This window comes from Cavia porcellus, unplaced genomic scaffold, assembly GCF_034190915.1.
Source record: "Cavia porcellus strain 051 isolate PalLab524CR breed Dunkin Hartley unplaced genomic scaffold, mCavPor4.1 scaffold_29, whole genome shotgun sequence".
In the NCBI taxonomy this organism is placed as follows: domain Eukaryota; kingdom Metazoa; phylum Chordata; class Mammalia; order Rodentia; family Caviidae; genus Cavia; species Cavia porcellus.
The window spans coordinates 19,253,544-19,271,568 of record NW_026947512.1 but is presented as its reverse complement, the minus strand read 5'-3'; the positions used below and the strand labels follow the sequence as shown (position 1 = coordinate 19,271,568).

At 51.2% G+C, this 18,025-nt stretch overlaps 1 protein-coding gene across 7 annotated transcripts in view; it reads left to right on the top strand.

Moving 5' to 3' along the window:
* The window catches only part of Tmcc2 (transmembrane and coiled-coil domain family 2), a 41,051-nt gene that overhangs the window by 12,614 nt on the left and 10,412 nt on the right, over window positions 1-18,025 (top strand). For 4 of the 7 annotated variants that reach the window (XM_005005872.4, XM_003474796.5, XM_005005873.4 and 1 more), the window contains one exon: window positions 1,463-1,993. In XM_005005872.4, the coding sequence (XP_005005929.1) occupies window positions 1,463-1,993 (531 nt within the window). Of the gene's footprint in view, window positions 1-1,462; window positions 1,994-4,880; window positions 6,026-11,542; window positions 14,095-14,197; window positions 14,987-18,025 lie in introns of those variants that run through there. The other 3 variants (XM_013157995.3, XM_013157996.3, XM_063240099.1) reach the window with 3 other exon arrangements.

Here is an 18,025-nt window from a genome sequence, read left to right as displayed (position 1 = left end):
TCCTGTATCAATATCTTTGAGCGTTCTACCTTTAAGTTTGTTTCTTGAGGGGCAAGAAAATCTAGTATGTAATTTTGGAGAATCTTTAAAAATGACTGAATCTGCCTCTCAGAATTATGGGATGTTCCTCCCAGCAGTAGCTGCCTGAGTCCTGATGACTGGCTAGAGGTTTCCCTGTTAGCAGCTGGGAGTTTGGGGCTCACCTTGCACCCTTCCTCCAGGTCTGAGGCTGTGTCTGAGCTGTGAAGACTCAGCCTGGTCAGAACTGTGGCTCTTGGCCTGGCAGCTGTCTGGCACCTGCTTGCTCTGGCAGCCCACCCAGGAGCCTGTCTCTGAGCAGTGCTGCCTGTGGAGCAGCCAGGCATCTCAGGCATGGCCAGGGAAGGCTGGCTCCAGGCTCTTTGCTTTTACTCCAGTCAGAGGAGAAAGACCCTCATTTGGATAACCAGTTCTGATGTGGATGTGGAAAAATTAGTTACTGACCACTCCACAACTGATTTTTTAAAAAGTTTATTTCATTGCCAATGGGGCTACGAACAGAAAACTATACTAGAGTTGTGTAGACAAAGGTTGATTTCTTTATTTCTTGCAACCAGGGTCACAGAGTAGGCATTCATGACTGGTTTGGTGGCTCTGAAAGCTGTCAAATTCCCAGGTCTGTTTCTTGGGCTTTACTGTTTGTGTGGTACCATCATTAACTGTCACCATGAGGTGGCAAATTGTCTGCTGTGTCCCTAGATGTTACCTTCACATTTCAGAAGAAGTGGGAAGTTTCACTGCCTTTATCAGGAGAGCAAAGCTACCCCAGCAACCTTTCCTCTGCATTTCTTTGTCCTAACTTGTGTCAAATGACTGACTCCTAGCTGCAAGGGAGTCTGTAAAAGTGGGACTTTTTAGAAAGGAACATTAAGGGCCTTTCGTTTGAAAGAAAGGAAAGGAAAGAAAAGGAAGTAGATCTTGGGCAGTCAATTAGCTGTGCCTGCTCCAAGAATATAACCTGATTATGGGACCCTGGTTTTTTCCAAAGAGTATCTCTATGAAGCATGTTTGGAAATGACTGTTTAGTGATCTGAAAGAGCCAGTACAGTGGAATGAAGTCTGCCACTTTGGGGAGGTTCTGGGAACTGAACCCTGGACCTTCACAGTGGGCTACATTCCCTGTCCATTTTTACTTCTACAAAATCTCCCTAAGTTGGTAAGTTGCTCAGGCTGGACTTGAACTTTTGATCCTTGTGCTGTACCATTCCTGAGTGCTCAGATTTCAGGGATATACTACACACCTTCTGTCACCTTTTTTAAGGGTGACCTGTTAGGCAAGACAGGCTGTCCTTAGGGATGCTCTAGATTCAGATGGCTGTAGTACTGGTCTCCTCCCAAGAGCAGACTCTTCACCTTTCCTGCCAACTGACTAGACATTCAGGAGTTTTCCTCTCAACAGAGTTTTTCTTTTCTCTTCCTTCAGAAGATCCAGCAGCTCTCGGAGGGCTCCATGTTCGGCCACGGCCTGAAGCACCTGTTCCACAGCCGCCGCCGGTCTCGGGAGAGGGAGCATCACACATCTCAGGATTCCCAGCAGCAGCAGCAGCAGGGCATGTCCGACCATGACTCCCCAGACGAGAAGGAGCGCTCCCCAGAGATGCACCGTGTCTCCTACGCCATGTCTCTGCACGACCTGCCCGCCCGGCCTACTGCCTTCAACCGTGTGCTGCAGCAGATCCGCTCCCGGCCGTCCATCAAGCGGGGTGCCAGCCTGCACAGCAGCAGCGGGACCGGCGGGGGCAGCAGCAGACGTACCAAGAGCAGCTCCCTGGAGCCCCAGCGCGGCAGCCCCCACCTTCTGCGCAAGACGCCCCAGGACAGCAGCTTGGCTGCCATCCTGCACCAGCACCAGTGCCGTCCCCGCTCCTCCTCTACCACTGACACCGCCCTGCTGCTGGCCGATGGTGGCAACGTGTACCTCCTGGCTGAGGAGGCTGAGGGGGTTGGGGACAAGGTAAGGTGGGGCCTCAGGACCTGGGGAGCTCGGCAGAGTTATCTGCTCTGGTTGCAGGAGTCGGGGGTATGACTAAGCTAAAAACAAGGCATGAGTGCATACGGCTGATTTTTGTTTGTTTTTCAAAATGATTTTTGCCCAGGCTGATACTAATTTTGGTTTGTTTTCCTTCACCATGCTGTGAAGTAGAAGTGAGAGTAGTAGATAAAAGCACAGACTAGAGCCAGCCCTGGTTCTGCCTCTTACCAGCTGGATTAGTCACTTAACCTCTTTGTGCCTCAGTTCCACCGGACTGAAAAGGAAAATAATGATCATAGATTTATTGTAGGATTAAATGAGTTAATATACTAGAATATTCAGAATGGAGCCTAACATAGCACAGTTTTTATTACTCAAAAAGATAGGGGAAGAATTCATGAAAGCTTGTTTAGAAAGAAGTCATTTTAGTACTTTGTGTAACAAATATTTATTGGGTGCTTATTATGTGCTAAGAGAATGAGCAAGCCAGTATTGGTGTCCTTATACCACTCACTGTCTGGAGAGGGGACAGCAAGGTGGTCAGCAGGTGACAGGATACAGTGACGAGGCTGTGACGGATGCTGCAGGAGTGGGTTCTGAAAATGGAGGGGAGTTGGCTAAGACTTTCTGGAGGAAACCATTGTGCTGAATCTTGAAAGGATGTAATTTAGCATGGAACAGGGTACAGAGGGATAGGGCATACAAGACTAAGTAAACTGATACCAAAGTGAATGTAGCATTTGTTGGGGTCTGATGGAGAGACAGAGGCCAGATCACAGAAGGTCTGACTGTGTCTAGGCTGGGAGCAGAATGAAGCTGTCAGAGGCTGTTAGGCAGGAGACTGGGGGGTGGGTGGGAGATCCTCTGGGCCTCTGTGTAGACAGTGGATTGGGAAGGGGCTTGCATCAATTAAGAAGTAGGCCAAGGACAGAGATGCGACTGACATATATGAAGGACAGGTGGCCAGATCTGACCTGCCACTTCTGCCTGCCTGATTAGTTCTGCCTCCTTTGAGCTCCCTTCCCTTTGACTTCAGCATTCTCTCCCTGCAGATTGCTCCTGCACCCCTGACTGCTTCCTCTCAGGCTGTAGTGCCTGTGACTTACTTTCCCTCTAGGGGTCTGCAGCAACCTGAGGGTAGGAGCAGAGCTAAAGGCTTGCTGAAGCTGCCCTGAAAGGTCAGGGGTGGTGGGTGGGTCAGAACGTGTCCCAAGGGTTAGACCCCAAGGGTGACAGGGAAGGGAGAAGGGCTGGGTGATGTGGAGAAAAGGAGGTGAGGGCCGAAGAACTTGGAGAGCAATGCACCGAGAGAGTGTAAGGAGGAAAGGGAGCAGAGGTGTCTTGGTGTTTAAGCTTTTGGGGCTCAGAGCGGGAAAGAGAAGCTCAGAATGTAATCAGAGTGCGGCAGACAAGGAGTAGACGGAGAAACACTGAATTTGACATGGCAAGAGTTGAGAGGTTAGACTGTCACCTGGGCTGTTGCATGACACTGAACTCTTCTGAAGACTACAGCACCTGGGAGGAAATCTGGGAACAAGGGCTTTGCTTTGGGGGATGATGGGAAAGGCAGTGGTCAGGGGGCAGCAGGGCGCATAGAGGGCAGAGAGAGAAGAGCACTGTGACCTCAAGGAGAGCAGGCTCATCCTCGAGGGTGAAGGGGTGATCTGCCAGAGCAGCACAGTCCAGTGGCAGGCAGGTCCCACCCCCAGAGCACATGAAATGTGAGACACAGAGTGCCTCCAGCAGAGGGGCCCAGGGGCAGAGGGGCACATGGTGTTGCACTGAGAGCCTGTGAGTGGGGCCAGCATCTGCCTATAGGCAAGACACAGCCAGAGTGTCTGGAAAGAAAGTTCCAATGGTCTAGAGGAGGGCAGGTGGCAGAAAGATGGCTAGAGTGGAAGAAAGGGGAGTAGGAGGAATCATTGATGAGCAGCAGTCCTGCATTTGGCAGAGGTGAGGCCAGGTGGGTTTTCTAACTTTGAAATTCCAAAGGATGCTCTGGTATAAAGTTGTTTTTACTGTAGATCGTCACCAGAGCAAATTCAGCTCCAAACATGTGCTCTAGAACTGTCCTCCTGCCAACACTGGCTGTTTCTCGAGTTCTTGTGCATCCTGACTTTGGAAGATGTTTGGGAGTTCAATCGCCTGGCAAGCGTGGTGTGCCTGCTTCCTGCCTGGCACTGCAGAGCACACAGGTTTGCTTTTGCACTCTTCCAAGCTGGGATATGTTTCTATAGATGTCTTTTCATGAATTCATTAAAATGGACTTGTGGCTAGGTAAACGGGTTAGGATACTCCAAGATTTGAGACAGAATTTTAGACAGTTCCAATGAGAAATGGAACTTGCCAAGCCTCAGAGCCTTTCAGTGACAGAGCTGAGACAGACCTGGTTTTCTGACTCTAGATCTGGGACTCTCCACCATGCCAGGTCCAGCCGGCAGCCATGGTCCACTTCCTGTGTTTAACCCGAGATGATGCTTTCGCACTGTCACCAGCAGATTCTGACCACCCATTGTTAGATCACTATATATAATCCAAAGTGACTTTGGTTCTGGATTTTTTCAAGAAAAAAAGACTTCTTACAGATTGTTATAGTCTGTCGATAGTAAGAGCCTCACCTAGTCAGTCAGTCACGTGGTCAGTCACCAGGTCGGCAGCTGCCCCTCCCCTTCTTTATTAGCTAGTAGCCATGGTCACCATGCACCTCCCTGCTTCCTCCTTGTTCAACAAATTCTTCTTTGTGACAGGCACTGTTCCAGGCACTGAGTGAAAGGAAAGCGCCTCCTGTCATGGAGCTGACATCCTAATAGGAGAAGACAGCCATTAAATGATTGCATAATATGCTTGGTGGTAATGGGCACTAAAGTGGAAAATCCAAGCAGAGTGAGAGGATAGGAGAAAGGTGGGGATAGGTATATACTATTGTTTTGACAAGTTGGTCAGAAAAGCCTCTCCGATACTGTGAGAGAGTACATCATGTGGATCTCTGAGGAAAGGCAATTCAGGTAGACGGACCAGTAAATGTAAAGGCCCTGAGGCAAGAATGTCTTGGGATATTCTGAGAACCTGCGAGAAGGTCCGTGTGACTAGAGCAGGATGAGCAGGGTAGATAGAGATGGTAGAAGAGAATCAACCTGGGGGTGGAGCTGGAGGGCATGGGGAGGGCTACTGGCTTTGACTTTTTTGTTTTCCATGTGACTCGGGAAGTCATTAGAAGGCTTGGTATAGGTGAGTGAACACCTTTTAAAAGGTCACTTGGGGGCTGGGGATATATCTCAGCAGCATAGTGCCTACCTGGCAAGCATAAGGTTCTGAGTTTGATTCCCAGTACCAAAAATAAAAAACTAAAGTGAAAGGTCACTTGAGCTGCCGTGTGGAGGATAGATGGTGTAACATCAGGGAGTCTAGTTAGGGCACTGGTGCCCTCCAGGACAAAGTGACAGGAGTGGCAGCAGGGTTTGGAGAAATGGCTAGGTGCTAGATTTGCTCAGAGATCCAGTGCGTGGGTTCCCAGTGCATCATGTGTGGGGCATAACAGAAAGGGGAGAAGTCTCAGGTGGTTCATGGGCTTTGCACCTGGCAGCTGGAAAGAAGAAATTGTCACGGACTGAATTGAAAGGAAGCGGGCCCAGAGAACAGATGTTCTGTGGGGGCCGGGTTGGAGCAGAGCATGGATCCGTGGAGTCTGAGATGGCCATCACACATCTACATGGAATTGCCAAATAAGCAATCAGATGAACGAGTCTGGAGTCCTGGGGAGAGATCCAAGCGGGAGGCACACATTTGGGATTGTCAGCATGTTGATAGTATTTAAAAGGATAGGACTGCACCATTTGCAAGCCTGGCTTCCCCGGGGGAGAAGTGTGTTCTAACAGTTCTGGATGCATTGGCTGAAAGGAAAATGTGGCCTTGTGTAGCCGAGAGCTGGAGGTGCCCAGCAGAATGGAGCAGGTTGTTGAGTCCTCCATGAGCAAGCACCTGGTGTACAGGCCCAGACAGACCCACCTGGCACGGGTAAGTCAGTGTATACAGTTTAAAAATTCAGTTAGAAAAATCCTGGCAAGCAAGGGTCGCTAGTCCTGCGGCTATTGTATAAGGAGGGAAAACGTGAGCCTTGTAGCCTGTGGCTTCCTAGGGCTCTCCAGATGCCTGAGAAGCCAGAGGGAGCGGGATGGGCAGGGTCACTGCTAGACACTGGCAAGGAGTGGTTGATGTCTGCTGGCCAGCAGTGCAGGGCCTGGGGGAGCTGAGCAGGTGCATCAGCTGGGGAACTTTTGCACAGGGCTTCTGTTTGGTCTTACACCATGTCCAAGATGACTAGAAGAGAGCAAGAATTGCCTTCTCGCCATCTGTGGAAGAACAAGCCCAGAGTCTCAGGTGACATGACTTGGGGATGGTTTGATGGGCTCAGGTGATAATGGGAAAGATCATTTCTATACCTGGCCAGTTATCCTTGTTTAGAAATTTCAGGTTCTTTATATGTCTTGCCTAATTGATCTTAATAACATACTGTGAAGTCAACAGAGCAGGTATACCATCTCCATTTTATAGATCAATAGACTGAGGCCCAGAGCAAAAGAGGCACCCAGGTCTTGGCAGGGAAAAAGCAGTTCCTGTGTCTCTATTCTGTCTACAAGACCCAACAGAAGTCCCTAAAATAGCTGAGGACCATTTTGTGCAGTGCTGTAGGGAGCCGGTTCAGGGAGCCAGAGAGGATGACTTCAACTCTTGGTTGCTCTGTCTTCTTAGTTGTAAGCCTTTCTGACCCAGATGGACATGGCCCTAGAGTCCTGTCCAATGGGAAAGGGGTCTTCCAGCCCTTGGTAAACCTTGAAGCTGTCAGCCAAGTCTCCCAGACCCAGAGGCCATTGGTTGGTACGAGAAGCCGGGTGGTTCCACCCGGGTCTCTGGTATGAATAGGAAGTATTCTTTTCTCTAGTAAACACAGCCCACATACTCTCTGCAGGCTCCCTGGCGATTACTAGCATCTATTTTTAATTCATAAGCCTCCCCAGCCCAACACCCTTTGCCATTGTTTGGAACTCACCAGCTGGCATTCGGACCAGAACGGCTTGGCAGGGCTTGAGTTACCAAAACACCCTGGAGGCATCTAAAGTTCTCAGCTGCCCTAAGGGGTTCATCCCTGCCCCCACCTTAAGAAAGCAGGGGACATGGAGCCCAGGGGGAGCAGGGTGTGACAGTATAGATAGGGCTCCCAGTGCCGGAAGGGGCTGAGCCTTGCCCTGGCAATTTGATTCTCGTTTGTTCCCTCACAATTCAACTGAAGTTGTACTTGTTCTTTCCCTAAAAACAAGCAGAATACGCTTGGCCCCACCCTCCTGCATTCTACTATGTGCGTGACTCTAAAAAAGACAACCATGCTGTCTTACATATGTAAACTGGGAAAAAGTCTGGGTTTGCTGGCGTACTGGGGGCATGGCAGATGTGTGGAGAATGTGGTGACATCCATTCCCTGCTGTGTGCTGTCCTAACCCCTGCCAAAAGGTCGTGTAGTCCAAAGAGGAAACCTTGGGCTGGAGCTGGGCTGCTTGATTCCTTGGACAGCAGACAGATCCTCCACACTTCTTTCTTTTTTTTTTTCTTTTCTAAACAGCGGCTCCTGGAAACATTTGGTTGAGGCTAGTATTCTCTTTTTTCTCTCTTCTCCCATGCCTGGCTGAGTATTACACCCTTGTAGTCCTGTTCAGAACCTCTTCCCACTGTCCTGGCCCACCTTGGGCTTGTGCAATGTGCAGCTGGCTGGAGGGTGTCAAGAAGGGAGTGGCATGGAGGTATTGGCTGCTGACCTCTGCCTGGCCTTGCCGTACCCTCCTGTGTGTGCAGCCGGGTACCTGGGCAGCCTTAGGATTCTTCCTGACAAATCAGCCTGCTGCCTCTGAAGGTAGGCAGTTGGGGGAGGCGGCCGGGTCCCCAAGTGGGGGTGGAAAGACACTGTCCTGACTGGATGCCTCCCTGTGGCCCGTGGAACTGCTTTCTCATCTAAGCCAGCGCAGATCACACCCCTGTCCTGAGCACACTCCTCACCAGATTTGTCCAACAAGATTTCTTCTCTACCCAGTATAAATAAATGCCCTGTTTACCCAAGGGGATCGCAAGTGAGGGGCTGCCCTTAGCTCCAGCTCTGGCCAGGAAGCCAGAGATGCTGGCAGGCACCCAGGGCCCCTGATTTATTTATGTCTGGGAGCCTGCTGGCTCAGAAGGGGGTGGGGCAGGCCATGCTGCGAGAAGGTTCCAAACATGTCCTCTGGGCAGTTGAGGATGGCAGATGACTTGCCTGCTGGCCCCTGCTGTCTAAGCTGCAGGCCTGAGTACATGGGAGGCCTCAGGAGCCTTGTGACAGGGCCAGTGGGCTCGCTCAGCCTGTTCACACAGGTGCAGCTGCTTTTGCCTTCCAAGTCACACAGACACATGCCCGTGTCTCTGGAGAGGGCTGCCATCTCTGGCCCTTTCCTCCACTCCATCACATCTTTCCTTCTGTCCTCTTTCCTCTACATGAAAAGGTCCCTCAGACAGAAGGAGATCCAGAGGTAGCCATATGGCTCCTCAGAGGGGACTTCCAAGGTCATGCTGGGCTGCCACATACCTCTCAGGCCAGGGTGGGCCACGGTGATCTGCCAGTAACTTCCTCCTTGTCTCAGTGGTGGTTTCCCAGGGCCTTTGGGAACTGTCACTGCGGCACATCTGCCTGTTCCTGGAGAGCCAAGGTCTCACTTCCTTTAGTCTGAGTTTAATGCTTTTTATGTTCAAGCGAAGCCCTTTATGTTGTCAGAGACCTGTCCAATCAAAACAGGGGCAATAAAAGGAGGGCTGCGCTCCTTGCTGAAGCTCTGACACCAGAGCAAGCAGCAGCCTTCTCTTGGCTTTTAGAACCAATCAGATTTCCATTACCCTAGTAGGTCACTGGCCTCGGCCCTTAGTCATCTTTCCCCCCATGGATACCATGCTGCTGTTCTTTCTAGATGGAGGGTCCCTTGCTCTCCAAATCAGCCTTCATTTATGAAGTAGACAATTCCCCAGGACACTGGAGTAAGATTCAGTAACTTCCCAAGTACGTAGCCAAGGTCCAAGGTCAGGCCTCCTTAACCCTTGTCACTGAGCCCAGGCCAACACTGTGAGAGGGGAGCTCTTTGTCTGTACCCCTGGTGGGGTGTGCGTGGGGTGCTGAGATGATGCCAGTCCGTGCAGGTGGGAACTGCTGGCCAGGGTCACACTGCTACCTTGGCCTTGGCTGCTTTGGATACACTGTGCACTGTGCAAGAGGAAGGTGTGCTCAAGGTTCAGGTGTCAGTCCCAACAGCAAAACCGATGATACCCAGCAGCAAGAACTGTCATCAAGCTCCAGACAGCATGGAGCTACCATCAGAGATGTGGGCATGCATCATGGGAGCTGTTACATGTCTCCCAGGTATGAGGGCACCATCTTCCCTGAATCTGCTGCAATCCTGAGATGAGAAATGTGACCCTGGTCCCCTTGGTGCCAGATGAGGCAATGGAAATACAGTACCATTAACCTGATCCCTGCTTCTGCTTGTGCTCCCCCCATCCTACCCCCCCCCCCAGGCATAGTTGGGACTTTTTCTATTCCTGCTGCATGGAGCAGAGGGCTTTAAAACAGAAGCACACATGAAGCTTGGACCCCACTGCATTCTTCCTTGGCTCCTAGGGAATCCAGAGTTCCCTGGAGCTGCAGCAGGGGCTGGGAGGAATCCTCTCTCACCTCCATTTTCTCTCCAGGGACAGGTGCTGTCATAAGCAGCTTCTCAGGCTTCTCTTGGCACACCCTTCCCAAGTCCCCCAGAAACTTAACTCAGAGATCCTTTGCTGCTTTTGTCCTTTTTCACCATCAAGCCTGGTTCTGGAAGTTTTCACTGTGTCTGTTTAGTCTTTCTTATAGTGCTCTGGATACCTAGCACCTGGGACCCCAGGTATCCATAGCTGGTGAATAATTCAGCATGCTCAAAAGCTCACTCAGATCCATGGTGATACGGTGAGCAGGAGGCCTTCTTGGGGCAACTGGAAACGCAAACCCTGGCCTGGAAAGACAAGTGCCCTGTAATACTAACTTCATTATATAAGGTTTCTTCTCTGCCTGAGAAGGCAGCTTCAGTCCCACATATTATCTGGGCCCTGCGCTGTGTACTGACTTCTTGGGAGCTTGATGGCATGCCCCCCAAGATGTGCCTGTCATACCCCTTTGAAAGCCTTCCTAACATCAATGGTCAGTTGAACAGCAGGCCACAGTTTGCAGAGTGCTTTCATGCACATTTCTCATTTAATCACATCAGCTCATGGTAAGCCTAGAGCTTTTGAGTCAGCAGAGGCCCACAGAAGTTCTGTGTTTCAGTCCTCTGCTTTAGAAAGGAATCATTCTCCATTGTTCTTGGCAAATAGGGTGGGGTGGCAGGCACTGTGTATCCTGAAAATTGCCCAGCAGGGAGGCGCCGCTTCCTTTCCGGGCTGCTTTCACTTTCTTCAGGGCCTGTTCTTGGTATAGCCTCCTCTGGGACACAGAGTGACTATGAATGTATGAAATCATCATCTTTTCTACCTGCCTGGCACAAATTTTGATTTGCCTAAGGCAAGGGGGTTCTTTTGACTGCTCAGCATCTGGCCTCATGTCTGTGCCCAAGAAAGGAGCACAGACTGTCCACAGCATTAGATCAGCAAAGGACCTTCTGATGGAAGAGGTGACTTCTTCCCCTCTAGAAGCAGCTGAAAAAACCATGTGCTGTGTGCGTGTTCATGCCATGGTGCAGCCCCCTCCCCACCAGGCCTCCTTGCCGCTTTTCCAGCTCCTGGGGCTTTGTCTCCCTACATACTCCTAGGATATGCACCCACCTTGGTTGCTGGGGTACAGCTGAGAAACATTAACCTTCTCTTTTGGCCCCAAGGAAAGGCGGGGCTTTTTGGTAACCTGAGTTCCTGACAAGAGGCACCTCTGGCGGGGTCTGAAAGTGAACGCAGCAGCCTCAGGAAGGGATCTCTGAATAATGACCACTTCCCCAGCCCTGTTTCCAGGAGGTGCTTGGTGAGCATCGGGAAAGCAGCCAGCCTTCTGAGGAGGAATCCTCACTGCAGATTTCCACAGTGCATAGGAGGCCTGAGATTTGTTTAGTACCTTGTATAATAAGGTACTAAATTTAGCAGCATTCGTCTTTGCTCCTAAAACCTATGACTTCTCAGGTTTCCCACCCTTCACAATGTGTGGATTGTGCTTTTTAATTAATTAATTTGTTGAGCTAGGATTGAGCTCAGGACCTTATGCGTGTTAGGCAAGTGCTCTGCTGATGAGCTAAACCCAAGACCAATTTTTATTTATTTTTAAAGACAGCATAGTTAAGTAGGAAAATCTTTTCCGAATAGGAAGGGAATGAGGAAAAACAAAACAAATGAAAGTATTTAAAGTTAGAAGGGTACTAAAGAAAGGAGGGAAGGAAACATTAAGGGAAGGAAAAGGGTCTGGGGAGGGGGGTGTGAAACCATGGGGGATCCAATGAAAGTGAGTGCTCTAGATCTGCAGACCTGCTCTAGGCGCTGTAGACCTGCAGAGAGGAGCACTGTGCCCAACCGGCTGGAGCTTTCTTCCAGTGTCCTTCCCTAGACAAGAGCCCACCTGTGGTCCCCAGGCTCAGGATCTGCTTGGAAGGACAGAGAGTGAGGTTAGTGACCCTGGCTGCAGCTCAGCTGCCTAGTCCTGTGGACCATTAGCTGCTGCCCTGCCGTGGCTGAGGGGGGCAGCCAAAGCTCATTAGGAAGTACACGTGATGGCATTGACCCAGTGGCACCTTCTCTGCAAAAGGAGCTTGGCTTTGCACCTCATGTCCTTTTAGAGCCTCTCACTTTAATGTTCTTGCCAGTTCTCCCATATCTGCTTGCCACTCTGAGCTGTGTTCTTTCTGGCAACTACTTCTCTGGCCTCTTCTGTCCTAGGCCAAGTCTTCTAAGTGTGGTGCAGAATACTGTGCTTTGTGTATCTGTGCGGGTGTGTGCACACGTGTGTATGTGTAGCTAGGAGGCCTCAGGGCTAGCCTATTTCGGTGAAAACTACAGTGTGTCTAGCATCCTCAGTAGGGTCCTGGGAGAGCACGTTCATGTGTAGCATCTGTGCCTGGGAAGACAGACACAGCAGCAGTTTCTGAGGCTCAGCTGTGCCCTCTGCTCTATCTCTTGATGCCCACTCATTCCCGCAGCCCCTCCTCTTGGCTGTTCCGTGTCTGCGCATGTCTCCCTTGCAGTATGAAGAAGCACAGACAGTTCTCTCTGGGCCACACAACTAGCAAGTGGCAGAATCGTGATGTATACCAGGCATATTGGTGACTCCTGAGGATTCTGCCAGCCCCTGGAAGGAAAGTATGTCCCATGCCTGGAGCTCAACCTTGGCACATCCTGCCACACACACTCACCTTTAGTCTCCGCTCTCCACAGTCCTCCATTATGAGTGTAGAAACAGGCTTAGAGCCTAGAGTTCCTAGCAAGTATGGAACCAAATCTGCACTGCCATGAGCCCTGGGCTCTGGCTTCCTATGCCTGGAGTGGGAAGCTCTGTGTCCTTGGTAGACTTGGGGACACTTCTCTTGTGTAAAGATAACAGAAGCTCCACAGAGGGAAAAGATTGTCCCTACTGGTGTCTGGCAGACATCTGCTGGTTCCTGTTTGTTGCTTTTCTCTTAGCAGACTGTTGACTTGTTCCCAGTCCTCTGTTTCCCATTGTTTGGGTATTGTGCTGATGGCTAAGTTGCTCTTGGAGACCCCAGATACCCATATGGGGGAGACTCTTCCAAGGGTCATCTTCGTGGTGCTGTGTGGCCTTGCAGGACTGAACTTCCTTTCCCTGCCTCCCTTATTTTGAAACAGAGTCTTGCCCAGGCTGAGCTTGAATCTGTGATCCTTCTGCCTCTGCCTCCCAGAGTACTGGGATTACAGATATGCACCACTGTGCCCAGCAGTGGGAACTTCTTTCTCTTCTTCAGAGCCTTTGTGATGCCAGACAGCCTGGGAGGTAAGACCTGTCTTGCAGGGAAAGCTCAGGAGCTCAGCCCCATCTCCACTTCCAGTGCCCTGTGGTCATTGCCTATAAGAAAAGCTTAAAAATCTTAGCTTTCTGGGGCCGAAAAAAAAGAGAGGAGGGAAGGATTATTGGCTGTGTGAGAAGACTTAGCCATCTCTGTTGCTAAGGACAGAGCAGATGGATTGCCTTCCATTGTAACTACATGAAAAGCAGTCATTTTTTTTTAGTACCGGGGATTGAACTCAGGGACTTACACATGCTAGGCTGGTGCTCCACCACTAAGCTACATCCCCAACCCCTTCAGTCCATTATTCTACAATGTCAGGATTGAGGGGGGTGGACAGTCTCCTGCTTTGGCATAGCGAAGGGTCTGGATGCACATAAGATCTGATCACTGTCTTCCTTAAGTTTGATAGCGATGGTAAGACCTTATATTTACAAATAACCATTATCCATGAGGAGGGCTTGGTGCCAAAGCATAAAGGTAGAGAATCGCAGGAGGAAGTAATTTATAGTCATTTATAGAAGTCATTTATGGAAGAAGGGAATTCATGTATAGAAGTGTTGCTGACTCGGTGGGTCAGAGGTGGCTACAGAAAGTGGGACCTGTGTGATGTGCACTGTCAGGCTTCTTACATCACAACCTCCAGTCATCGACCACCACACATGTTTGTACCGTTTTCCTGAGCTTTTTAGCTGCACATGTTGGAACTGGCCCCTGGGGATAGCAGTGGGCCCTCTTATCTCTTTGCACCTTCTTGAATTTGGAACTGCCCCGTCACCGTGACCCATGCTGCTGCTCAGTATTTAAGCTCAGAGTGCCTCAGGAGTTCCTGCAGCTGGGCGTAGTGGTGCACATCTGTAAGCAGGTGAAGAATCCACAGCTTTGAACAGTGATCCTGCCTTGAGAAACTGCTGCTAGAGACCAGCAGGACCCAAGACTCCTGGTCACCACGGCTTCTTGCCCTCAACTGCGGACCTCTGGCCCCCTCTGCTGGCCACAGGACTTCCTACCACCACTATACAGATGAAGTCCAAAGAGAAAGAGACTGCTGTGAGTTTGCCATTTGCTGTATCTTGAATGTTTTTGTCTGGTTAGTGCTGGAGGATAGACAGCGGGAAATGAATGGCAGGGACCAGTGGAGAAGTGGCCACAGTGGTGTCCAAGACAGATTGGATTTCGATAGGATCTTAAGGCTGAAGACTTTCTCTCATGAATTTGGCTGCTATCTGGCTTTCCCAGATGGTTGTAAGAGTAGGGAGGCTGCCTTGATCTTGATGGTGCCTTAAGCTAGTGGACAGGGCAGCAGGGAGAGAAGGAGAGGACACTGGATGAAGCTGGCTGTACTCAGATCTACCAAGGAGCCTCCTCCAGGCTGTCCTTTCTGACTTTAGAGAGAGCTCCTTTCTGTTCTGGAAGCCAAGCCAAGAGGCCCACTTCTGTTTGAGACTGATGATAGGCTATGCACTGTCTGTTTCTGGGAGAGTTTCTGGACAGAGGGGCAAGTAGAACCATGTGTCCCTGAGTGCTCCACCCCAGTCCTGGCCATGCCTGTCGTGCCTGGGCATCTTTACACACACACTGGACCCACTGTGGGACCAGCTAGACGGGGGAGAGGCCCCTCATCAGAATGTGGTCCTCCTACTCTCTCAGCCATCCTCCATGCTTCCTGCCAGATGGAAGGAGCAAGTGCTGGGAGCCCCAGGGGAGGGGGAAATCCAGAGCAATCTGCCCCTAATCCGCGCTGGGCCTCAGAGCAGAGATGGCGGCTGCAGAGCCCGGGAGCTCAGGCACACCTGCTTGCAGGCCCAGGCTTCCTGGGGCAAGCCCAGTGCTTTCCCGGGACCATGACCCTGGGGGTCCAGTGCAGTCTTCAGAAAGCTGGGGCCTTAGAGCTCCTGATATCTCATCACCAGCACGACTTTGGGAAACAGTGCCCACCCAGGTGAGGCTCCAGGTGGGCAGAAGGATGTCGCCTGTTGGGGTGGGGAAAGGCATTTCTGGAGTTTGCAAGTGGCTCTGCTGACTCTCTGGGCTTCCCGGAAGTAGCTTCTTTTCCTCCAGTTACAGAGCACCCTGTGTAGGTGCAGGAGAGTTGGCACAAAACTTAAGTGGAAGGGTGCTCCTGCTGTGATTGCTTCTGATTAAGGAGGAACCATGGCAGAGAGGGCTGTAGGGAGGTCCTGGGCACACCAATTTCTTGGTGGTCCATAGGATAATCCAGGAGAAAAATCTTTGATTTTTGAAGAGTCTGGAGTGTGGAAGAAAGAGGAGACCCCAAGGTGAAGAGGGTAGTTCCAGGGGCACAACCTAGGTTCTGTGGGTGTGAAAGTGTGGAATATTTAAGTGGACAAAAGGGCTTTGTTCTCAGCAGGGCAGGGATCGAGGGAGGATGTAGTTCTGACTGTGCTGAGGGGGAAGGGCTGGAAGCCAAGGGTTGGATGGGAGGAGAAAGGGACAGTGGCCCTTAGGGCCAGGGCCAGCTTGCTGGTTGCAGGAGGAGGGGGAGGGGTGCTAACAGACAGCCTCAGTGTGCTACCTCAGGATGGATAAGTGCGGCAGAAAAGGCCAGTGAATTCCTCTTGTCTGCACCTTGAACCCCCTTGTAGGGATGTGCAGTGCCTAACAAAGCCACTGAGGGAGTGCCCTGCCCTCCACCTGCCATTGCAGGCCAGTTTTTACCTCTCTGCTCGGGGGACAGGTCCGGATATACTCACCGCGCCACGTGTATCCTCCCTGCCCTCTGAGAAAAGGTTCTTAGGGTCCCAGGCACCCATGCAAGCTGCGTGGACTCTCTCCTTCCACCTTCTCCCTTTCCGACCTGGGGGCACATGGGTCAACCATGATGACACATCTAGAGCTGGACTGAGTGGCTTCCTGTGGCGCACATGTCTCCACAGGAAGGGAGAGCCACCAGCTCCACAGGCCATGCACCAGCTCTAACAGGGGTCAACTTGGTGGCCCAGGATTGGGGTAATTCCTCCAGTCTGCTCTGGCTGGAGTGTCAGAGGAGGTGCGTCCCTCCCAGTGTCACCAGAAGGTCAGGCTGCCTCCCAGAGCTGAGGGACTTTAGCTGATCATGGGCTTCCCTCCCTGTCCTGGTTGATTTGCCTCCCTTTCTTTTCAAGACCTGGCAGAGGAAGGGAATCTGAGTATTCTCTGTCCTGAGAAGTGTGCTGGAATCAGAGCTTTTGGGTAGCAGTCAGTAGGTTGAAGCATCACGGCTGAGTCACGGGGCCTGACAGCTCCTGGGCCATGCTCTCCTGCTGAGCTCAGAGTCAGCCGCAGGAGCAGCATCCTGTGTGGGTTCACCTGTTTGGAAAGAGACATAGGCCATCTCCTCCCTTATTCCCACAATGGCAGGAATGCCCTGCCTTCCTAAAGGGAGACCAAAAAGATCTGTTTCTTCCCTCCCCTGCTCACAAGAATGACCTTAATGTTGGTAAATAGGACAGGAGGCCCCTTCTTTGTGTCAGCCTGCTGTGGAGACCCTAACAAGAGCTCTCTGTGAATCTCGAAAGGGTCTGCCAGCCCCATGGTGAAGGGAATCGTAGGTGTGCAGCACACACTCCCTGGAAGTGGTAATTGTTTCTTCCTGCTGAAGAAGAGTGTTTTATGCATTTATGTTGCTCAAGAAAGAGAACCGTGCGTGATGTACAGTTCACAGTTGACCTCACTGGTACCTTCCCCTCTCCCCACAAAGCTCCATTTGTATCTGGACACTTTCTGAGCTGATACTGTCTCCTGTTGCCTCCCCATCTCAGGGGTTCCAACTGCAGGGCTAGGGTTCAAAATGGACAGCAGACATCCCATATCCAGGGTAACAGGAGGACACTGAACTCAAACCAGAAAGGAGGTGGCAGCTCCTAGCAGGTCATGGGGGCCCAGGGCTGGGGAACCTTGAGCCAGCACCCCTGTAATCTGGCTGTGTGCCTAATCCAGCTTCATTTAGTGTTGCAGGGAGGCAGAGGTGTAGGTCTGTGCTACTTCCCAGGCCACCTAAGGGCAGTCCCAGTGTTTTTCAGCCATGGGGAGGTCTCATCGGAGCCAGGAAAGAATAGGGAATGTTGGTCGTCCCTAGACATTAAGAGAACATCCCAGTACTTCTTGCATCTTTATATTTTTTATTTTCCTGTTGATACTGGGTATTGAACCCAGGGCCTTCATACTGAGCTACATCCTAGTCCTTTTTTTAATTTTTCAAGACAAGGTCTCACTAAGTGAGGCTGGCCTTGAACCTGTCATGCTCTTGTCTTATCCTCCCAGAGTTCAGGAGTTACAGGTATGGGCCACAATACCTGGCTTAGATCTGTGTCTTTGTATTGAATAAGGCCTATGGCTCCAGCTCTAATTGGTGGGCACCTTGAGCAGGGGTATAGCATGGCCTGCCCAATTGTCTGCCATGGCCAGTGATTGCAGAAGAATCATGATCTTCCTGCCTATTCTCTGAGAGCCTAACCAGCCTGTTCACAGGGATTAACCCAGGGTCAGGGGCCTGTCCAGTATCCAGCCTATCTCAGGTAATAGAGCAAGAGAAGGAGCCATAACTTCAGGGGTGGTGCTGGTGGCTGGATCTGGACAGAGTAGGTTGGCAGTGGCCGAGTGAGACTCTATGCCCATTTGGAACAGGAGCAGTGGTGCCTGTGTAGCCCCAGGCCCTGCTCTGGGCTGGGAACTCTGGGAATTTGTGTCTGCTGATATCAGGGTTGGGTAATCTGTATTTGTGGTCGCTCAGCCTAGGATGGGGTGCTCTCAGAGGGGCTTCTGCTCCGTGAACAGGAGTCAGTGGAGAACACCCAACATCCTGCTACAGACCCACTGTATTGGGCCACTGGCTGGAGCTCAGCACAGGCCAATGGAGGACCCAGACTTGCACACCCACAGTGTAGAACCATCACCTGCCATTCCAGACCATTTTCACCGTACCCCAGGGAAAACCCATATCCACTAGGCATGGACTCCCTGTTCCTCCCTCCCACAGCCC